Genomic DNA, 19,125 nt, shown 5'->3' with positions numbered 1-19,125 from the left:
GGGTGAGGTCGGGCTGGGGAGGGGTCCCCCCCGTGGGAGGGACCGAGTGCGAGGCGCGGGGCTCCACGCCCAGCAGTTCGGGGAAGGTGACGCCGAGCTGGCCGCGCGCTGGCCGGGCACGCACGGAGCCCCGGGTTCGAGCCCAGCACCGGGTAAACTCGGTCGCGGCGGCCCCGGGGGCTGGGGCAGGGGGATGAGACGTTCAGTCCTCCGCGGCTCCAGAGGAGGCAGCCCGGGCCACTCGGGGTCCTGTGCAGAGGTAAAGACCGCTTGAAAACCACGCCGCGCGGGGGCTCGGCCCGGGGGCTCGGCCCGGGGGCTCGGCCCGGGGGCTCGGCCCGGGGGCTCGGCCCGGGGGCTCGGCCCGGGGTCTGCAGGAGGCCGGCGCCGCGCTCCGGGCCCGGGGCGGGGCCATCCCGGGTCAGCTGACCGCCAGGACCAATGACGCGCGGGGGCGGGGCCGTCTGGGGGCGGGCCTGGGCGGGACGGGCCGGACGAGGGCGGGGCCGGCGGACTGGGGCGGGGCCATCCCGAGTCAGCTGACCGCCAGGACCAATGACGCGCGGGGGCGGGGCCGGCCGGCCGGGGCCAGGGGCGGGGCGGCCGGGGGCGGGCCTGGCGGGGCGGGGCCGGCTGACGGGGCGGGGCCGGGGGCGGGGCCGGCCGCGGGGACACTCAGCCATGGACGAGCCGAGCCTCCTGCGGCGCCGCGGGCTCCAGGTGAGTCCCCGCGCGGGCGGAAGCGCCACGGTGCCTTCGGGGCGGGGAAACTGAGGCCGGGAGCGGGGAAGGCCGGGAGCGTCCGATGGCGCCCTCCGCCCGCCTGCTGCCCAGCGCGTTTTGCGCGCGATGGGAAGGGAGGGGTCTCCGTTAGACGGGTGGGGAAACTGAGGCTGGGCCCCTGTGGTGGGGAGAAGGAGCTCCAGGGTCCCCGCACCACGTCCGCCGGAGGCGCCGAGCTCCAGCGGGTGCAGCCTCTGAGGTGGACAGAGCCAGCCGCCGGCCAGGGTCGCTGCTGGCAGCCAGTCCCCTGCCTCCGGTCCCTTCTACAGATGTGGAAACTGAGGCTCTTGCTAGGCCCCCCGCCCCCGCACCCCTGAGGCTGCCGGGCTGGGATTCCGTCTCTCCAGGAGTCCGTTTGACCGGGACCTGCAGGGTGTGAGCGTGGCGGCTTCTCCGAGCCCCCGTTTCCCGGTTTACCGCGTTCGCGCCCCCGGGGAGCGAGAACGAAAGCGAGTGCCGGGCACTCCCGGTTGTGGGGCTCTGGCAGGCGAGGCCTCTGGCCTCTCTGGGCCTCAGTTTCCCCGTCTGTAACGTCTGCAAAGCTCACGAAGGTTTGCCTGGTTGGGTCTGAGGCTGGGACCGCGCCGCCGGTTGCCCTGCATCTATTGAGCGCCTGCTGTGTGCGAAGCCCCAGCGGCCTTGGGCCCCGGGCGGGCGCGGGTGGCGCTGGCCGCAGGGTGGGTGCGGCCGGGCACAGGGCCGGACACAGGGCCGCGGAGTTTGGGGAAGTAAAGGTTGAGCAAGGCGGCTGGAGCGGGCGGTGGGGCGGGTCCCCCGGAGCCCGGGAGCGGAGACCGGGGGGGGGGGGGTGGCGGTGTCGCCCGGGCCTCCGTTAGATGCGAGCCCGCCCTCGGCCTCTTAAAATAGAGACGCCGCCTCCGGGTGAGCAAACGGGGGCGCGGCTGACGTCAACAAGCGGGACCTGCTCCACGTGGGGGTAAATATTTTCAGATGACAGGTCGGTCCCACGGTACACACGGCAAAACTGAGGCCCGGTGCTGCGGGGCGCCTCTCAGGGTCAGGGAGGACCGGGGGAGCGGCTGGCGGGTGCAAAGGCCCGGGGGCGCAGGGCCCGGGGGCGCAGGGCCCCGAGAGGTGTCCGGAGCTGATGTTGTTTGTAGGGAGAACTAAGGTCTGCAGCCCGCGTGGTGGCGCACGCATTAATCCCAGCCCTCGGTAGGCTGAGGCGGAAGGGTCCCCGAGTTCAGGGGCAGCCTGGGCTCCGTGAGACCCTGCCTTGAAAAACCCAAACAGCAAAACAATCCCGAAAAACCCATTTCTCAGAGCTGGGTGCGAAGGATAGGGGTGAGCGGGCGGCGAGAAGGCTCCAAGGGTCAAGGCGCTTGCGACCAAGCCTGGAGACCTGGGTTCGGTCTCCAGAATGGACCTGGTGAGGGAGAGAGGGACTTCCACAGTCCGTCCTCCGAGGAGCCGGCACGCACACGGACACACACACACACACACACGCACACACGCACACACACACACACGTGTAGCCGGCACGCACACACACACACACACGCACACACACACACACACACGCACACACACACACACACACACGTGTAGCCGGCACGCACACACACACACACACACACACACACACACACACACACACACGTGCAGCCGGCACGCACACACACACACACACGTAGGGTAGAGACGGCCGGACAGGCTCAACGTCGGTGCCACGGCAGGTGCTGGGTCGGGCACAGCCCGCCACTCAGCGGAGACGCCGGAGTAGGAAACATCAACAATCCTACTGTAGACCCCAAGTGACAGCCTGGGTTTCAGACCAGCTCTGGGCCGCCCTCTGCAATCGGAAATTCGGGAGCCACAGCCGACCCCATCCGGAGTCTCCGCCACCCGGAGCGATGGAGGCTGACCCGCCGGAGGTCAAGGGCTCCGTTCATAAGTGCTGGAGGAGAGCCCTCTGGTAGCCCAGGCTGGCCCTGGCGCCTGACCGTCTTGTTTCCAGCAGGCCTGGTTGATGGCGCTGGGGACCGAGCCCAGGCTGTGTGCTCTGGTCGCTGCTGCTCGCCATGTAGACCAGGCTGGCCCGCCGCAGCCTCTGGGGCAGCTGGAAGACAGGCAATGCTCTCCCGTGCCACAGGCTAGCCCATATGGGGGTCTTCTTAGCCCTGTGTTCACGGGGATGACGCATGCCATGGAGCTGGGAAGCTGAGGCAGGAGGAGGCGACAGAGCCAAATCCCCACCAGCCGGGCACCGTCCAGCCGGGCACCGTCCAGCCGGGCACCGTCCGGGGTGGAATCTGGGGTGCGCCGCTCACAGCGGTCGGTTTCCCCAGTTACAAATGGGCTCGGGCGGACTCCGGCCCCGGCCCCCTCCTCCAAACTGCGGTCTGTAGGCTGGGGCTGGGGGGCCGCACTCCAGCCCCCAGGAGCCACGGAATACAACAGTGAAAGGCGGGCCAAGTTGGGGCTGTGGCTCAGTAGATAGTGCTTGTTGCTCAGTAGGTAGAGTGCTTGTGCTCGGTAGGTAGAGTGCTTGTGCTCAGTAGGTAGAGTGCTTGTGCTCAGTAGGTAGAGTGCTTGTGCTCAGTAGGTAGTGCTTATGGCTCAGTTGGTGGAGTGCTTGCTGCTCAGTAGGCAGAGTGCTTGACTAGCACGCATGAGGCCCTTTGGCCCCGGCCCCAGCACGGCTCACCCTAAGTGTGGTGCGTGCCATCCTTCAGGAGGCGGAGGCAGCAGGGTCGGGGGTTCGAGGCCGGCCTGGACTGCAGGGAGGGCCCGGGCGACGGCTGCCTGCGCGCCCAGCACCCTGGAGGCTGAGGCAGGAGGATAGCGAGTTCCGGGCCGCCAGCCCGCGCTGCGCAGAGGCCCCAGGAGAAGTAAACAGCAGGCGGGAGCGGGGCGTCCGCGTGGGCGTCGCCGCGGGAGCAGCTGGCGAGCGGGCCGGGAAGCAGATGGCGCGGGGACGCAGCGGGCCCACTTCCGGGAGCTTTCCGGGCCCGGCACCCCCCCCCCCCCCGAAGTCCTTCGGCATCTTGGAGGGCGCTGAAGATGCCGACGGCGGGTTCTGGGGACCCGTGTTTTCTAAGCGAGTTACTGGGGCACAGAGAGGTTGGGCGGTTGACGGGCGCCACACAGCAGCACCCAGATCCGGAGGAGATCGCCGTGACTCGGGGTACCGGGCTCGGCCTCCGAGTTCAGATCCTGTTTCCGGCCTGGTAGTGGGGGGAGCCGGGGGGAGACACCACCTCCGTGAGTGGACGAGACCGGAGACGCGGGCCCGGCGTGGGCCCAGCCGCTCCGCTCCGGCCAAGCCTGGCCGCCCAGTCCAGCGCCCGGCAGCTTCCGCCCCCCTCCAATCGGCTGTGGGGCCGCGTGACGTCAGCGGTTGCCATGGCAAACGCCCGCCTGGGGACGTGGGTAGCCCGGAGCCCACCGCTGTAAAAATAGTGATGTCCCCAAAGCGGCCGCCCCGCGAGTCGGCCTGTGGGGCGCGGGTGTCTGCAGAGCCGCTCCCCGGCGCTCCCGCTCTGCGTCTGGGCCTCAGTTTCTCCACCTGCATGGCAGTGTCTGCTGAGGCCGGTGCTGGACTGAACCGGCAGGAGTCCGGGCGGCGACAGCCAGGTCCCCGGGTTAGGAGTGCAGCCCTGCTGGCCTCAAGCCCACTGCGCAGCCGGGGAAACCGAGGCACGGCGTCTCCGAAGCCTTCGCAAGGCTGCACGCAGGCCTGGGAGTTAGGAGACTCGGACAGAGCTTTCTCAAAATTTGAGAAAACCTCCCTGACGCAGTTGGTGGCACAAGTCTGTCCTAGCAGCAGCTGAGAAGCTGAGGCAGGAGAATCACAATGAGTTCCAAGCCACCCTGGGCTACAGGCAGAGTCTGTCTCCAACACAGCCAGGGTCAGCTACGGTCAAACCACCGTCACCAAGCTGGCAGCCCGTCCCCTTCCCTGGGACCCACAACGACAAAGGGAAACTCATTCTTGCAAGTTGTCACACATGTCCATGACGCACGCACACACGCACGCGCGCACACACCACAGATTTTCCGTGTGTGCTCAGAAAGGACTGCAGTCCCAGTGGACCCCGAGGCCAAGGTTCTCTTGGCCTTGTGTACAGGACAGAAGCCAGCGTTGGTGTAGACCAATTTGTTTTTCCAGACAGGGTTTCTCTGTGTCGTCCTGGCTGCCCTGGAACTCACTCTGTAGCCCAGGCTGGCCTTGAACTCACAGAGATCCCCCTGCCTCTGCCTCCGGAGTGCTGGGATTAAAGGCGTGCGCCACCACCGCTCAGCTCTTTTCATTATTTTTATTACATTTATTCATTTATCGTGTGTGGGCACGTGCACACACAAACACTTGTGAACGAGGAGAACTCCCAGGGGTCGGTTCTCTCCTTCCACTGCGTGGGTCCTGGGTGGGCAGGTTGGGCAGCAAGCACCACCTACCCACTGAGCCATCTTGCTGACCCCGTTTGTATTTTAGAGTCCCCTCGCCTGCCCACTGGGCTTCGGGCGGCGTGGGAGTGGGTGAGAAATACCCAGGTGGGAGTGAGGACTAGGCTGCTGGACGAGCGTGGCGGGCCGCCTTCGGGGTGAGGACCCTAAGGCCGGGGCAGGGCACGGTGTGAGCAGGTCTTGACGTGGCTGGGCCGGGAGAGGCTGATGTGGGGTGTGGTGGGTGGGAGACTCCCTGGGCTGACCCCACTTTCTCTGTCTCGTTTCAGAAAGAGCTGAGTCTTCCACGCCGGGGGCGCGGGTGAGTGATTTATTCAATGATTAATACAACTACAACATTGCCTTTCTTTTGTCGTGTGTGTGTGCGTGTGTGTGTGTGTGTGGTGTGTGTGTGTGCGTGTGGTGTGTGCGTGTGGTGTGTGTGTGTGCGTGTGGTGTGTGTGTGCGTGTGGTGTGTGTGTGTGCGTGTGTGTGTGTAGTGTGTGTGTGTGGTGTGTGTGTGCGCGTGTGGTGTGTGTGCGTGTGGTGTGTGTGTGTGCGTGTGGTGTGTGTGTGTGCGTGTGATGTGTGTGTGTGCGTGTGGTGTGTGTGTGTGTGTGCGCGCGCGTGTGTGTGTGGTGTGTGTGTGTGCGCGCGTGTGTGGTGTGTGTGTGTGTGCGCGCACGCGCGTGTGGTGTGTGTGCGCGCGCGCGTGTGTGGTGTGTGTGTGTGTGCGCGCGCGTGTGTGTGGTGTGTGTGTGTGTGCGCGCGCGTGTGTGGTGTGTGTGTGGTGTGTGTGCGCTCACAAAACTAAAACCAACCAAACAAAAGCCGCCGTCCACCTGAGTCTTTGAGGCAGGGTCTCTCAGTCAAACCCGGAGCTGAGCAGCGTGCTCTGGCGATCTGTGATGGCCGCGGCCCAGGCCGGGATTGCAGCTGGCCGCAGCCCCCGTGGGTTCTCCGGCTCTGAACTCCGGTTCCCATCGAGCACAGCAATCACTCTAACCACTGGGTTCCCCAGTGTGCCCCTCCTTTTTCCTTTTAAAAGAATCTTCCTAGCTTGGGATCCAGGCCAAGCATAGGTGGTGGCCACTGCCTGTGATCCCAGCAGCACCCTGGGGTCTGAGAAAGGAAAACTGACAGTTCCAAGCCAACCTGAGCTACGCGAGACCCTGCCTTAAAAAAACAAATAAAAATAAAAAGCCACTATCTGCAGGGTTTTACTCCACCGTAGCAGACTCGAAAGCCTTAGGCTCTTGAGATTGCTCAGTGCGGGAGGCAATTGCTGTTGTTCTCGGTGCCCAAACGCGGTCGCACAAGTCGTCCTCCGACCTCCAGGAGTGTGCAGAGATGTGTTCCCTTCCACTAAATACATAAATACACAAAAAGAAAAAGATTTGATCCTCAGCTCTAGGGAGGAAAAGTTATGAAAAATTACCTTCTGCCCCGAGTCCATTGGATGGGCTTGCGAACCCCGTGACAGGGACTCGCTTCCTCCGGCGCCCGCCAACAGAATCCATGAGGCTGGCATCATCTGGGGAGATGCGGAGCTCAAAGAACATTTTGTTCTGTGCGTCCCGGGTTTACAGATGGATAAACAAAGCGGGAGGTGGGGCTCGCCTCCTGTTCACTGGGAGCGCACAGCCCGGGACACCCCAGCTTCGCAGGCTGCGTGCGCCGCCGTCGGAGACCGGGGCGCTCCATGTTTGATCTTGTGCTGGGCCCTCCCTGTTGGAGGAACGGGAAGGAGACGGTTCAGCCGCTCTGGCTCTCGGGTTCTTAATGGGGACACAAGCGGTGAAATGTGTGTGTTCAGGGGAAATTAAACAGAAAGCGACGGAGAGGCGCGGGGGGTGCCGTGGAGGAGGTGAGGTTTGATCCTGGAGAGGACGAGCAGCGGGAAGGGGAGGTCAGTGTAGGGACAAGAGCGTTCCAGGGGGACCGGCGTGGGCAAAGGCAGTGGGGTGGAGAACGAGGCGTGGGGTCTGAAAGTGGGGTCTCTGTGACCCCCAGTCATGCGCACTATGGCTGGGCCGGGGCGGGGCCGGACCTTGCCCTGAGTGCACCGTAAGAGCCCGGGGCGGGAGGAGCGCAGTGCACCGACCTCGAGGGTCAGGTGAGGGCCAGAGCCCTCGGGAAGCTGCCAACCCCGGCAGCCGTGCTGTGCGTGGCTCGGCCGGGGCTGTCAGGGACCAGGTCTGTGCGGCAGCGGCGATCGGAGGCCACAGGCCGACGCGAGCCGGGTGGGAGGTCCCGGTCCGCAGGGCCCAGGCCGCCTTTCCTTCCGCGCGTGGCTGGGCGAGCTGAGTGTCCCGGGACCGGGGCAAGGAGGCTCAGTCTGCAGCCTCCCCCGCGGCGTGCGGGTCCCGCCAGCCTGACTGCGCACGCGCTCGGTCGCTTGGCGCTCAGCCCCGCCCTACTGCGAGAGGCCCCGCCTCCGTCCCCACCCCCAGCACAGTTCTTCGGTGTCCTGCGTTCGGACAGTCCCAGGGGCCGGTCCCGAGGCCGAGCCCACTCGGGCCCCTGCCCCGAGTCCTGCAAATTGGTCCCATGCGCCCCGCCCATCGAACGCATCGTGAGGCCACGCCCACCGGCACAAGCCGTACTCAGCTATGCGGCACTAGGCTCCGCCCTCCTTAGAGTACGCTTTTCCCCGCCCCGCGGCCCCGCCCCGCGGCCCCGCCCCGCAGCCCGCAGCCCCGCCCGCGGCCCCGCCCCGCAGCCCGTAGCCCCGCCCCGCTCCCTTACCACAGACCCCAGAAGCCCGGCGCCGCACCCACAGCCCTTCCCATAACCCCGCCCCCAAGCCATAGCCCCACCCACACATGCAGCCCCTCCCGGGCCTTTAGTCCCGCCCCTCGGTCCACCTTCTGCCCCGCCCACGGCCCCGCCCCCGCCCGTGGCCCCGCCCCCGCCCGCCGCCGGTGCGCGCCTCCCTCTGTCCATAGTCCCAGCGCTTCTGCTCGCGCCCGGTGCCACCGGGCGTCGGTTCCCTCGGCGCCGCCATGAAGTCCCGCAGGGAGAAATTGCTGATCCCCGCGCTGACGCTCGAGTGAGTACCGAGGCCGAGCCCCGCGGTGCGGCCCCCGGGAGCCCGCGGGGGTCACGCCAGGTCGCCGCGGGGTCACCGCCGCCTCTGTCTTGCAGTCTGTCGCCGAGCAGCCAGAGCCCCTGCCTGCTGAGCCCCGGCAGCCCGTGCAGTCCGTGCAGCCCGTCGCTGGGCCTGCAGCCCTGGAGGTGAGTGGCGCCGCCCCGCACGCGCGCCCGCCCTCCGCCCGGGCCTTTCACACCCCCTGGCCGCCCCTGGCCGCCCCAGGCCGCAGTGTCACCCCCGCTCGGTCCCGACCCCGCGGGAGCTCGCAGCTGCAGGCTGGGCGCTGGCAGGTGTCCAGGCGACGCCAGAACTTGAGCCCAGCGACTTCCCGGGACAGGTGCGGGGTTCCCAGGGCCCTGCCGGGCTGTGACCTCGAGGACCCGCCGGAAACGCCTCCCTCTGGCCACACACGAGCTCAGCCAGGCTGCACTGGTCCGGAAACAGCCAGGCACCGAGGGCCGCCCTGCCCGGGCCGTGCTCCCCAGCTGAGGAAACTGAGCCTCGGAGGCAGGCCTGTTGTGACTCCACCACACCCTCCCGAGAGTCAGCACCCCTGGGTGACCACCGGCCGGGTTCAGAGGTTTCCCGAGAGGGAAGCCAAGAGTCCTGACTTACCTGGGGGCCATTCACACCTTAGGACGCACGAGCTGCTCAGCGCGGTCTGTGGTTTTGAGTGGAGGAGACCCATGGCACCATGGGGTCCACACTAATTCTAGACCATGGTTCCTTCACTCACTCAGCAAACACTTTCCAGGCGCCTACCAGCATTCCGGGTAAAAAGTGCGTAGTGGAGAACGAGAATGATGGAGACCCTCAGAGCGTCCTCAGTGGGCTGGAGGGGGTGGCCAGGGAACAGGATGACTAATGCATGTGTTCAGTGCTGGCCTCTTGGGGAGGTGACTGGAGATGTGAGCAGATGTAGGTGAAGAATAGCCCCGGGACTGCGTGTGCAGTGGTCTTGGGGCAGGGTGGGGTTTGTCTTTAACCCGCCTTTTAGTGGAATAAAGGCCTTGTGGGGACTGGGACGTCTGGAGGGACGCTGGGGTGCCTGGAGCTGGCTGGGTTTGCTGTCGCCGCACTGACTGGGGAGCAGGGAGAGAGGCCCAGGGGCGCCCTGGGAGGCAGTGCGAGGACAGATTCATCTCCGAGCCCTTGGCGCCAACCCATGGGAGGGCGGAACAGAGGGAGGGACCCTGCGTTGGGGATGCCTGCGACTGAACAGGTTTTACCTGAAGGAAATGGAGGAGGCACTGGTGGGGATCCAGGTAGTCGCAGTCCCCACCAGAGGGCGGCAGAGCCCCTGCGCCGGCGGCCACACAGCCTGGGCTTCTCTCCCCTGCACTGGACCAGGGTGGATCTGATTTGTTTAGCGCCCCTCTGGTCCAGGCGCTGTAGGGAGAAGATGCTCCTGTGTCCCACAACCGCAGATCTTGTGCAGCCCACCCGCCTCTCCATCTCCGTCTCCGCGCTTGCCTCTGCTCTGCTCAGAGCTCTGCTCCCTCCTTCTCACGTTTGAAGGCCTCACCAAGTCCGCAGGATGATGGAAGCTTCCACGAGCGCTCCATCCTTCCGTACAGCGGCTCACTAAACTGAAACCACTCAGGGCTGACTTCCTTGGGCTTTTTGCTTCTTGATTTTTCAGATGCTAGGTAAAGGCTCTGCATTTCAGCCACGCCCCCAGCTCCTCACTGAGGATTCTAGGCGGGGGCTCCACCCCTGAGCCACGCCCCCAGCCCCTCACTGGGGATTCTAGGCGGGGCTCCACCCCTGACCACGCCCCCAGCCCCTCACTGGGGATTCTAGGCGGGGCTCCACCCTGAGCCACACCTCTGATCTTTGGTTTTTTGAGACAGAGGGTTTGTTTTGTTTTGTCTATTGTTTTTGTTTGTTTGGTTTTTAGACTTTTAACTCAAGGCAGGGTTTCTCTGTGTAGCCCTGGCTGTCCTGGAACTCGCGCTGTGGACCAGGCTGGCCTGGAGCTCAGAGATCCCCCTGCCTCTGCCTCCCGAGTGCTGGGATTAAAGGTGTGCGCCACCACCGCCTGGTGAGAGAGCAGTTTTTTGGACAGCTTAGGTTGTAGACCAGCCTGGCCTCAAACTTTCCGTGATCCTCCTGCCTCAGTCTCACTAGTGTTGGTGGAAGGGGTGCGCCCTGCCGAGAGCTCTGCTCTTCCTGTGTGATTCTGAGCGCTCGTTTCCTTCAGAACTTTGAGACCCTCAAAGGCTTGGCCTGAATCTTTGTGCTCGCACTGTATGCTCCGGCAGGTATGCAGCAGGTGCTTACATGATGCTCTGGTGCGGATGAATGGGAAGCAGGCAGAGGGGCTCTGCTGTCCTTCGGGGGGAAGACCACCTCGAGTTGGCCCCCTAGGACACAGAGACTGCCCCGGGCCTTGGAGGCCAAGCACTGACGGGAAGTAGATTTACCTGTGGAGCCAGGACATGGGGCTGGGGGACAGTGGCCGCGCCCTGTGCCGGGAGGGAAGAGGTGACAGGATGGGTTGGTCAGCGTAAGACACACCTAGGCTTTTGCCAGTTAAGCTGCAGCCCCAGCAGAGAGGTCACGGGTGGTATCGGACCCTGCCCCAAGAATGCTTCCTCCAGGACTGGGGCCCTGCCGGAAAAGCCGCAGGGAGCTGTGGAGCAAGTTGAGCAAGCGGTGCACTCAGCCGCTCACGCTAGGCAGTCACCCTGGATTGGCATAGCCAGGTTCTCCAGAGCTGGAAACTGAGGCCAGGGGGCTGGGAGATGGGGCGGCCAGGGCAGTGGGGCCGTGGGGTGGGCAGGGCTCTGGGACTAAGGTCAGGGGTGAGGGAATAGCTGTGTGTGGGGTGTGTGTGGAGGTGAGCCCCCAGGCACAGGGTGAGTGGAAAGCTCTTCTGGAGGGGAGGCCTGTGGAACCCAGGGCCATCCCCATGTGGGTCCCCAGAGTCAGGAGGCTCGGAGCCTTTTGTAGGGGATTAAGACCTGAGGCCCAGAGTCACAGTAGACACTGTAATCCTCTTTGTCACATCTGGCCCCTGCAGGCCCGTCCTTGGAACTCAAAACATGTGCTCTAGCCCACCCACTTCCCTCCAGGGCCCACCATGATGTGGTCCCCAGCTTTTGTCCCGGGAAGCCACCCAGCTTCTCACTGGAGTCTTCGTCCTCCAACTTCTAAAGGGCTTTGCTTTCCAGGACAGACACGGGGATCTCAAGCACCATGCACAGCACCCTATTGCTCTTTCAATTAAACTGAGTCCCTAATGCAGCGGTGTGGATAGCTCTCTGAGCAGCACCCCAGTCCGTGATACCTTATCCTCATTCTCTTCGTTCTCAGGGCCGAGGTCATGTGCCTGTCTGCCTGTCTGTCTGCCTTCTTTTCTAGTTCTTGAGAAATATAATCCAGGCAGGCCTTGAGTTCCTAGTCTTCCCTCTTATGTCCTGTGATGAAGGTGTATGCCACCAATCCCAAGAGCGATAAGGTGCTGGGGATGGAACCCAGGGCCTCCTCAGGCCAGGCAAGCACCCTCCAGCTGGGCTACATCCCCTCTCTCTTTGAAATTACTCTTGAATTTCTTCATTGTTTCCTGTTTATTCTCTCTCCCATCTGAGACCCCTCCCCCAGGTCACCCCTGGGTGTCCCAGAGGCAGGCAAACTGTAGGTGTTCAATAAATGTTTTTCGCCGGGCGGTGGTGGCGCACGCCTTTAATCCCAGCACTCGGGAGGCAGAGGCAGGCGGATCTCTGTGAGTTCGAGGCCAACCTGGTCTACCAAGTGAGTTCCAGGAAAGGCGCAAAGCTACACAAAGAAACCCTGTCTCGAAAAAAAAACAAAAAAAACCAAAAAAAACAAAAAAAAAAAAAACAAACAATAAATGTTTTTCGAGTGAATGAATGAGTGGGTATGGGTTTGTGCTCCAGCCAGCAAGGGTGGAGGACACCAGATGTGGCAGTGTCTGGGTGTGCCTTGGGGACACCCTGGGCTCCTGCGCCCCGGCTTGCTTGGCTATCTTCTTGTCCCAGGTATGGGGCCTTGGCTTCAGATCCCAGCAAGGCAGGGATAGAAATGTCTAATGGTCAGGATGAGCCGCACTGGCTGCCCAGGGCCTGAGGGAGAAGGACGTGTGTGCGGCTCATCGCCTTTGCAGATGGCTTTTGTGGCCGCGCACGCAGGGCCTGTGTGTTGCCGCCACGCCAGGTTTCAGATGGGAAGGAAGGGGCGGCGCCGGCAGGGATGATACCCCAGGGACAGGGACAGACCCGCCGCGCCAGTGCCGCCAACCCCCCACCCCGCCGCCCATGCCCTAGCAACGCCCCGCCCTCACTGCGCAGAGCCCTAGCAACGGCCAGGTAACCCCGCCCATTCTGCTCAGAACCCTAGCAACGCCCTGCCCATGCTGCTGAGGTCCATAGCAACGTCCCACCCTCACCAGGAGCCCCTCTCCCTGTGGCTGGAGCCCTAGCAACAGCCTGCCTGTGTTGCCGAGGCCCATGGCAACGCCCCGCCCTCGCTGTGCAGAGTCCTAGCAACGGCCGGGAAACCACGCCCCCTCTGCTCAGGCTCCTAGCAAAGTCCTGCCTGTGATGCTGGGGTCCATAGCAACGTCCACGTTCGCTCCGGAGCCCTAGCAACGGGCCCGCGCCGTCCGTCAAGGCCCGCGCCACGCTGGGCGCCAGGCGGGTTCTGACTGCGCTGTCTCAGCGCTTCCGGCAGAGCCGCAGAAACGCAGGCTCCCTGGCGGCAGGCCCTGGCAACGCCCCGCCCCGCCGCCCTCCTCCATAGCGACGCCACGCCCCCCGCTCCGCCCCTCGGCTGGGCGGGGCCCCGCAGAGCTTCCTCCTTGCCGCCCCGCGCGCTCCCGGTACCCCGCGGCCGCCGGGCCGCTCCACGGGGCTCAGGCTGAATCCGGCCGATCCGGCCGAGGCCCCGGCGCGCGGGGGGAGGCAGCATGTCGGACCCCAGCTACTGGACGGCAGTGGCGGCTCCCGGACACCGCAGCCGCTTGGCCAAGGGTGCGCTGCTACAGCGTTCCAAAAGGTAGGGGCGGCTGGGAATGCGGGGTCCAGCTGGGCGCGCCCGGGATTCGAACCTGGGACTCGGGCTGCGCAAGGCGAGGACTGTGGGAAGAACGAAGCGGTCTGTGCTGGGCGCTCAGCGGAAACGTTGGCGCAGAAGCAAATACTCAGGGCCCAGGCTGACGAGTGGGTGGCGGGTCTGCAGCCAAGGCATGCCTGGCTTCTGCTCGGCCCAGGTCCTTCTCTGCAAGGTGCAAGGCCGAGTGAGAGATGGTGCCTCAACTAGACCCAGCGTCGTACTACCGTGCTGTGTGACCCCAGGGAGTCCCCCAGCCTCTCTGTGCTTGGGTTTGTCTGGATAGGCACAGTGTGAGTTGCAGGAACCATGAGTGCTGAATCCAGAGCTTCGTTTGTGCCCGGAGATGCTGTGGTGCCCTGCATGGCCTACAGGCCCATTAGAGCTTGCATACACGGAGCTGTGTAAGCAGTCGGCGTCTACTGTGTGCTCATGTGGGATGGGTCCAGGTTCTCTGAGGCGTCCAATACGGTTGTTGTCGAGGCCTGGCCTGTAAGCATGAGGGAGAGGAACCAGCCAATCTCATTGGCCGCCGCTGCAGGACGTGGGGGGCAGGGGGAGGGTGTGGCTGCCTGTGTGTGTCGTGTGCAGGGGGGGGCGCAGGAAGTCCTGCAGGGACCTTTGGGTTCCGCTTCTGCACCCACACCTCAGCCGAGGGGCCATTTCTCGGTATCCGCAGCCCGACTCCGTGTCCCCGAACTCGGGGCTGGTCGCTGCTGCTGTGTCCCACACCCGTGGCTCAGCCACTCGGGGGTGTGGCCTCCCGCACCCCGCGCGTGCGGCCCCCAAGTCCATTCACGGGCCGTGCTGGTTCTGTGGACCTTCGGGGTGCCCGGTGGGGAAACCGAGGCTCCGCGTCAGCGCCCTGGCTCCCGGGCACCCGCTGCCCGTGCCCTCTGCGGCTCTGAGGCCCCACTCGGGCTGCAGGCTGTGCCCCTCACCGCCCTGCCTCCCCCGGGCCTGCCTGTCGCTCCCTCTGACTCTGCAGAGCTGCGTTGGCGACGCTGTGTGGGCCGCTCTCCCTGGCTGTCAGCGCCACTGTTGCTGGGTGACTGGAGGGGCTGGGAGGGGGCAGGGACCTCACAGCTTCGGCTCTGCCAAGGTGGAGGCGAGACTCGGGGCCCAGTGGGCAGAAGGGGCCAGAGGCCTGGGCTGGGGCCCGGAGCAAGTGGCCGAAAGGGACGTGGGATCAGAGGAGGGAGGGGTGCGGAGTTAGAACAGGGACGGTCCTACCCGAGAGTCGCCATGCTGACTCTGGGTATTTTCACTGGGTCAGACTAGCTCTTTGTTGTCTGTATGTAGCCCAGGCTGGCCTCCAACGCACGGAGAATTTGTTATTAAAGGAGTGTGCCGCCACCCCAGGAAGTAGTCAGCTCCTTGGGGTCTCAGAGGTGGGGACAGCAGTTCCAGGGACAGAAGGAGGACCTGCTTCCCACAGCCATGCATGCTCGGGGCCATCACCGGCCTCCCCCGCCGACTCGCGGTGCCAGGCAGGGGTCATGGTGTCAGGTGAAGGAAGAAGGCTGGAAAGTCTGTCGGTGTGTCCTGGTCGTGGGCCAGTGTCCCCATGAGGCTGGACAGGCTTCCTCCGGCTGTGTTCTCAGTGGATGGAGCTGAGAAGGGAAGATTCAAACGCCATCTCAGGAGAGCAGGCGGTGAGAGCGCCCTCCCGAGTCCCAAGGCCAGCCTGTGCTATGTGAGAGAGACTCTGCCTCAAAAATAAGAGATGTTTGCGCTGGGCATGGTGGCGCACGCCTTCAATCCCAGCACTGGGAGGCAGAGGCAGGAGGATCTCTGTGAGTTCCAGGCCAGCCTGGGCTACAGAGTGAGTTCCAGGACAGCCAGCACTGTTACACAGAGAAAGGGATGTTTGGTGACCCCAGTGGGTCTCAGAACCTCCTGCTAAACCGAGGAGGCAGTGCTTGGTCTAACGCGGCCTGCAGCAGCCCGAGTGCACTCCATGCCGGGCGCCCGGTTCCGGGTCCCCTGGTCCCCCAAGGTCGCCATCTCACCCCGTCCTTCCCTCCACAGCTGCCGCAGTGGTAACCGGAAGAGCTTAGTTGTGGGGACGCCCTCGCCCACCATCTCCAGGCCGCTGTCCCCACTGTCTGTCCCAACCGGTGAGTGGGGAGACCCAGGGGAGACCCCGGCGGGTGGCTGGTCCCAGCGGCACCCTGACCGCCCGTCCTCAGCAGGTAACAGCCCCGTGGACAGCCCCCGGAACTTCTCGGCGGCAGCAGCAGCCCTCAACTTCCCCTTCGCCCGCAGGTGAGTGTCCGGGGGGACACAGGGCCGGTGCCCTCGGGGCCAGAGCCGCGCCCTCACTGATGCCCTCCCTGTCCCCCCCCTGCCCGGCTCTGGTGGCCCCCGCGGCGTCGGCCCTGGTAACCATCACCCTCCACAGCCACCTCTGTCATGGTGACAGGTAATCCCGAGTCCCGTGGAGGACGAGGGGCCGCGGCTGTACCCAGAATCACTCACTCACTAACCGCCCCGCTGTACCCAGAATCACTCACTCACTAACCGCCCCGCTGTACCCAGAACCACTCACTCACTAACCGCCTCACTCGCTCACTAACCAAGAACTGACTGGTGTGCCCAGGGCCTCAGCTCCCTTGGGTTGTTGGGGGCTGTGACCCCCGACACAGCCGACAGGTCAAAGCTTGTGTGGCGCACGCACCGGGGGGGCTTCCTGGAGGCGGTGCCTGCGGGTCCCTGGTCCGGACAGTGGGGCTCTGCGGGTCCCTGGTCCGGACAGTGGGGCTCTGCGGGTCCCTGGTCCGGACAGTGGGGATCTGCGGCGCGGCCTGCGGGTCCCTGGTCCGGACAGTGGGGCTCTGCGGGTCCCTGGTCCGGACAGTGGGGACCTGCGGGTCCCTGGTCCGGACAGTGGGGCTCTGCGGGTCCCTGGTCCGGACAGTGGGGATCTGCGGGTCCCTGGTCCGGACAGTGGGGCTCTGCGGGTCCCTGGTCCGGACAGTGGGGATCTGCGGGCGCGGCCTGCTGCCCTCCCACCCGCCCCTGTCCCCTCCAGGGCCGACGGCAGGAGATGGTCGCTCGCGTCGCTCCCGTCCTCCGGCTATGGGACCAACACTCCCAGCTCCACCGTGTCGGTACTGACGGCTGCCGGGCAGGCGGGGGGTCGGGGAGCCGCGGGGGCTCAAGGGGCGGCGGGGTCCGGGGGCGGCGGGGTCCGGGGGCGGCGGGGTCCGGGGGCGGCGGGGGCAGGGGGTCCGGGGGCGGCGGGGTCCGGGGGCGGCGGGGGCAGGGGGTCCGGGGGCGGCGGGGTCCGGGGGCGGCGGGGGGCGGCAGGGGGCGGCGGGGGCGGCGGGGTCCGGGTGCGGAGCCCGCGGTGACCCCGGCCTTCTCCCCGCCCAGTCAAGCTCCTCTTCCCGGGAACGTCTACACCAGCTTCCCTTCCAGCCCACGGCGGACGAGCTGCGCTTCCTGTCCAAGCACTTCCGCAGCTCGGAGAGCGTGGTGGACGAGGACGGAGGCCGCTCCCCGCGAATGCGGCCCCGCTCGCGCAGCCTCAGGTAGGCTTGGGCTGGGGCCGCTGCACCCTGTCGGCCCTTCGTGTCCCTCACCCGCCTGTCGCCTTTCCAGCCCTGGACGCACGTCGGGAACCTTCGACAACGAGATTGTGATGATGAACCACGTGTACCGGGAGCGCTTCCCCAAGGTGTGCGGCCCGCCCCCGCCGGGCCCGCCCCCTGTCCATCACCAGGGCCCCGCCCCCGTCCGTCACCAGACCCCGCCCCCGCCGGGCCCACCCCCGTCCGTCACCAGACCCCCGCCCCCAGCGGGGCCCGCCCCCGCCAGTCACCAGGACCCCGCCCCCTGTCCATCGCCAGGACCCCGCCCCTGTCCGTCACCAGGGCCACGCCCCCAGCCGGGCCCGGCCCTGTCCATCACCAGGACCTCGCCCCCAGCCGGGCCCGCCCCCGTCAGTCACCAGGACTCCGCCCTCTGATCGGTCACCCCAGCCCGGGCCTGCCAGCCCACGTCGCACACTTTCTACCCCGGTCACCCCGCTCGGGTCCTTCCCCTCCCGCCCTCCCGGCCCCGCCCCTGCCACTCACCCCCGCCCCCCGCAGGCCACCGCGCAGATGGAGGGCCGGCTGCAGGACTTCCTGGCAGCGTTCGCCCCTGGCGACCGCCTGGCGCTGGCTGACGGCGTCCTGGGCTTCATCCACCACCAGATTGTGGAGCTGGCACGGGACTGCCTAGCCAAGTCGGGCGAGGCCCTGGTCACCTCCCGCTATTTCCTGGAGATGCAGGACAAGCTGGAGCGGCTGCTGCAGGACGTGCGTGGGGGCGGGGCCCGGCGGGTGGCCACGCCCACGGGGGTGGGGTGTGTTTGGGCAACGCCTTCTTGGGCGGGGCGTGCAGAACCCCAGCCGCTCCCCGGGGCGTGGGCGGGGCTCCGTCTGCTGTGGGCGGGGCCGTGCCCGTGGGCGGGGCGCCTCCGCTGTGGGCGGGCCTCCTCCGCTGTGGGCGTGCCCCCTCCGCTGTGGGCGGGCTCCCTCCGCTGTGGGCGGGGCCGCGCCCTGGGCGGGCCTCACCGGTGCCCGCCGCCCGCAGGCGCACGAGCGGTCCGACAGCGCCGAGGTGGGCTTCATCGTGCAGCTGGTCCGCAAGCTGCTCATCATCATCTCGAGGCCCGCGCGGCTGCTCGAGTGCCTGGTGAGCGGCCCCGGGGGGTGCGGGGGGCACGGGGGGGGGCGGGGCTCTGGGGCCCGGCGAGAGCCAGGGCTCACGGCCGCTCCCGCGCAGGAGTTCGACCCCGAGGAGTTCTACCATCTGCTGGAGGCTGCGGAGGGCCAGGCCCGTGAGGACCAGGGCGTGAAGACCGACCTGCCGCGCTACATCATCCGCCAGCTGGGCCTGGCCAAGGACCCGCTGGAAGGTGAGCGGCGCCCAGAGCGGGGAGGATCTGGGTTCGAACCCCAGGCTCGCTGTGCCTCGGGGTCTCGCTCAGCCTGATTCTGCTTCCCCGAGACCCTGCCCCTGCACCAGGGGTAACGCTCCCTAGACTCACTAGAGCCTGCCAATCCCCGGCGCAGGGAAGTACTGGGTCTACTCCAGCGGAGGAGCACCCGGGCGGCCTTTCTAGGAGACTCTGTCATTCTTGCTACTGGACTATAGAGTGAAATTCCATCTAAAATAAAAAAGAAATGTTACCTCATTTGACAGAGATCCAGCCTCTGAATGACCTGGATGAAGACCAGTCCCCAGCCCCTGGACACCCTGAGGTGGGTTAAAAGCTGAGGCAGGCACGCTTTATCCTTTCCTGGGTGGCTGGAAGGGGGTAGGCTCTGAAGCAGATGCTGAAATGGGTGTGACTGCCCCTTCATAGAGGTCTCCCACGCATGGGCTCAGCTGGGAAGGGCACTGAAAATGTGGGTCTTGAAGGATGTATAGGAGTTTACCAGGAAACAGGCTTTATTAAAAACAACAACAACAACCAAAAACAAAAAACAAGACCCTAAGCAACTGGCGTACTGGTTTGACCAGTTTGGGAGAGAGGAAGTAGCCTGGTCAGTGAGATGGCAGCTTAACTTGGGAGCAGCTTTGCAGGGGGGACCCTGAGCTCCCTCTTATGTGTAGAGCCAAGGCCTGGGCGGTCTGTCTCGGAGGAAGCCGTGCGAGAGCGACTTTGAGACCATCAAGCTCATCAGCAACGGAGCCTATGGGTGAGTCCTGGGTGCCCGGCGCGGCCTGGGCTCGGTGCGGCCTGGGCTCGGTGCGGCCTGGGCTCGGTGAGT

General features: G+C 65.6%; 2 protein-coding genes across 10 annotated transcripts in view; one reads left to right on the top strand and one right to left on the bottom strand.

The window, feature by feature from the left end:
* The first annotated feature begins 657 nt into the window (after positions 1-657).
* The window catches only part of Mast3 (microtubule associated serine/threonine kinase 3), a 27,287-nt gene continuing 8,819 nt past the window's right edge, over positions 658-19,125 (top strand). Inside the window, exons 1-13 of one of the 9 annotated variants that reach the window (XM_076553119.1) lie at positions 658-720; positions 5,481-5,512; positions 15,389-15,477; positions 15,553-15,625; positions 15,762-15,782; positions 16,392-16,470; positions 16,736-16,893; positions 16,964-17,039; positions 17,455-17,664; positions 17,942-18,043; positions 18,134-18,266; positions 18,554-18,612; positions 18,968-19,053. In XM_076553119.1, the coding sequence (XP_076409234.1) occupies positions 682-720; positions 5,481-5,512; positions 15,389-15,477; positions 15,553-15,625; positions 15,762-15,782; positions 16,392-16,470; positions 16,736-16,893; positions 16,964-17,039; positions 17,455-17,664; positions 17,942-18,043; positions 18,134-18,266; positions 18,554-18,612; positions 18,968-19,053 (1,157 nt within the window). In that variant the 5' untranslated portion in view covers positions 658-681. Of the gene's footprint in view, positions 721-5,480; positions 5,513-8,044; positions 8,243-8,337; positions 8,428-13,098; positions 13,304-15,388; positions 15,478-15,549; positions 15,626-15,761; positions 15,783-16,391; positions 16,471-16,735; positions 16,894-16,963; positions 17,040-17,454; positions 17,665-17,941; positions 18,044-18,133; positions 18,267-18,553; positions 18,613-18,967; positions 19,054-19,125 lie in introns of those variants that run through there. The other 8 variants (XM_076553118.1, XM_076553115.1, XM_076553111.1 and 5 more) reach the window with 8 other exon arrangements.
* On the bottom strand, positions 5,827-7,265 carry LOC143269006 (uncharacterized). The gene is made up of 2 exons (XM_076553122.1): positions 6,629-7,265; positions 5,827-6,312 (listed from the first exon to the last, which is right to left on the bottom strand). The coding sequence occupies exons 1-2, from the start codon at positions 6,750-6,752 to the stop codon at positions 6,056-6,058; spliced, it is 381 nt and encodes a 126-aa protein (XP_076409237.1). The 5' UTR covers positions 6,753-7,265; the 3' UTR covers positions 5,827-6,055.

The sequence above is a fragment of the Peromyscus maniculatus genome, chromosome 17 (assembly GCF_049852395.1).
Source record: "Peromyscus maniculatus bairdii isolate BWxNUB_F1_BW_parent chromosome 17, HU_Pman_BW_mat_3.1, whole genome shotgun sequence".
Classification (NCBI taxonomy): domain Eukaryota; kingdom Metazoa; phylum Chordata; class Mammalia; order Rodentia; family Cricetidae; genus Peromyscus; species Peromyscus maniculatus.
The sequence above is the reverse complement of the archived record's forward strand: the minus strand, read 5'-3'. Positions and strand labels throughout refer to the sequence as shown.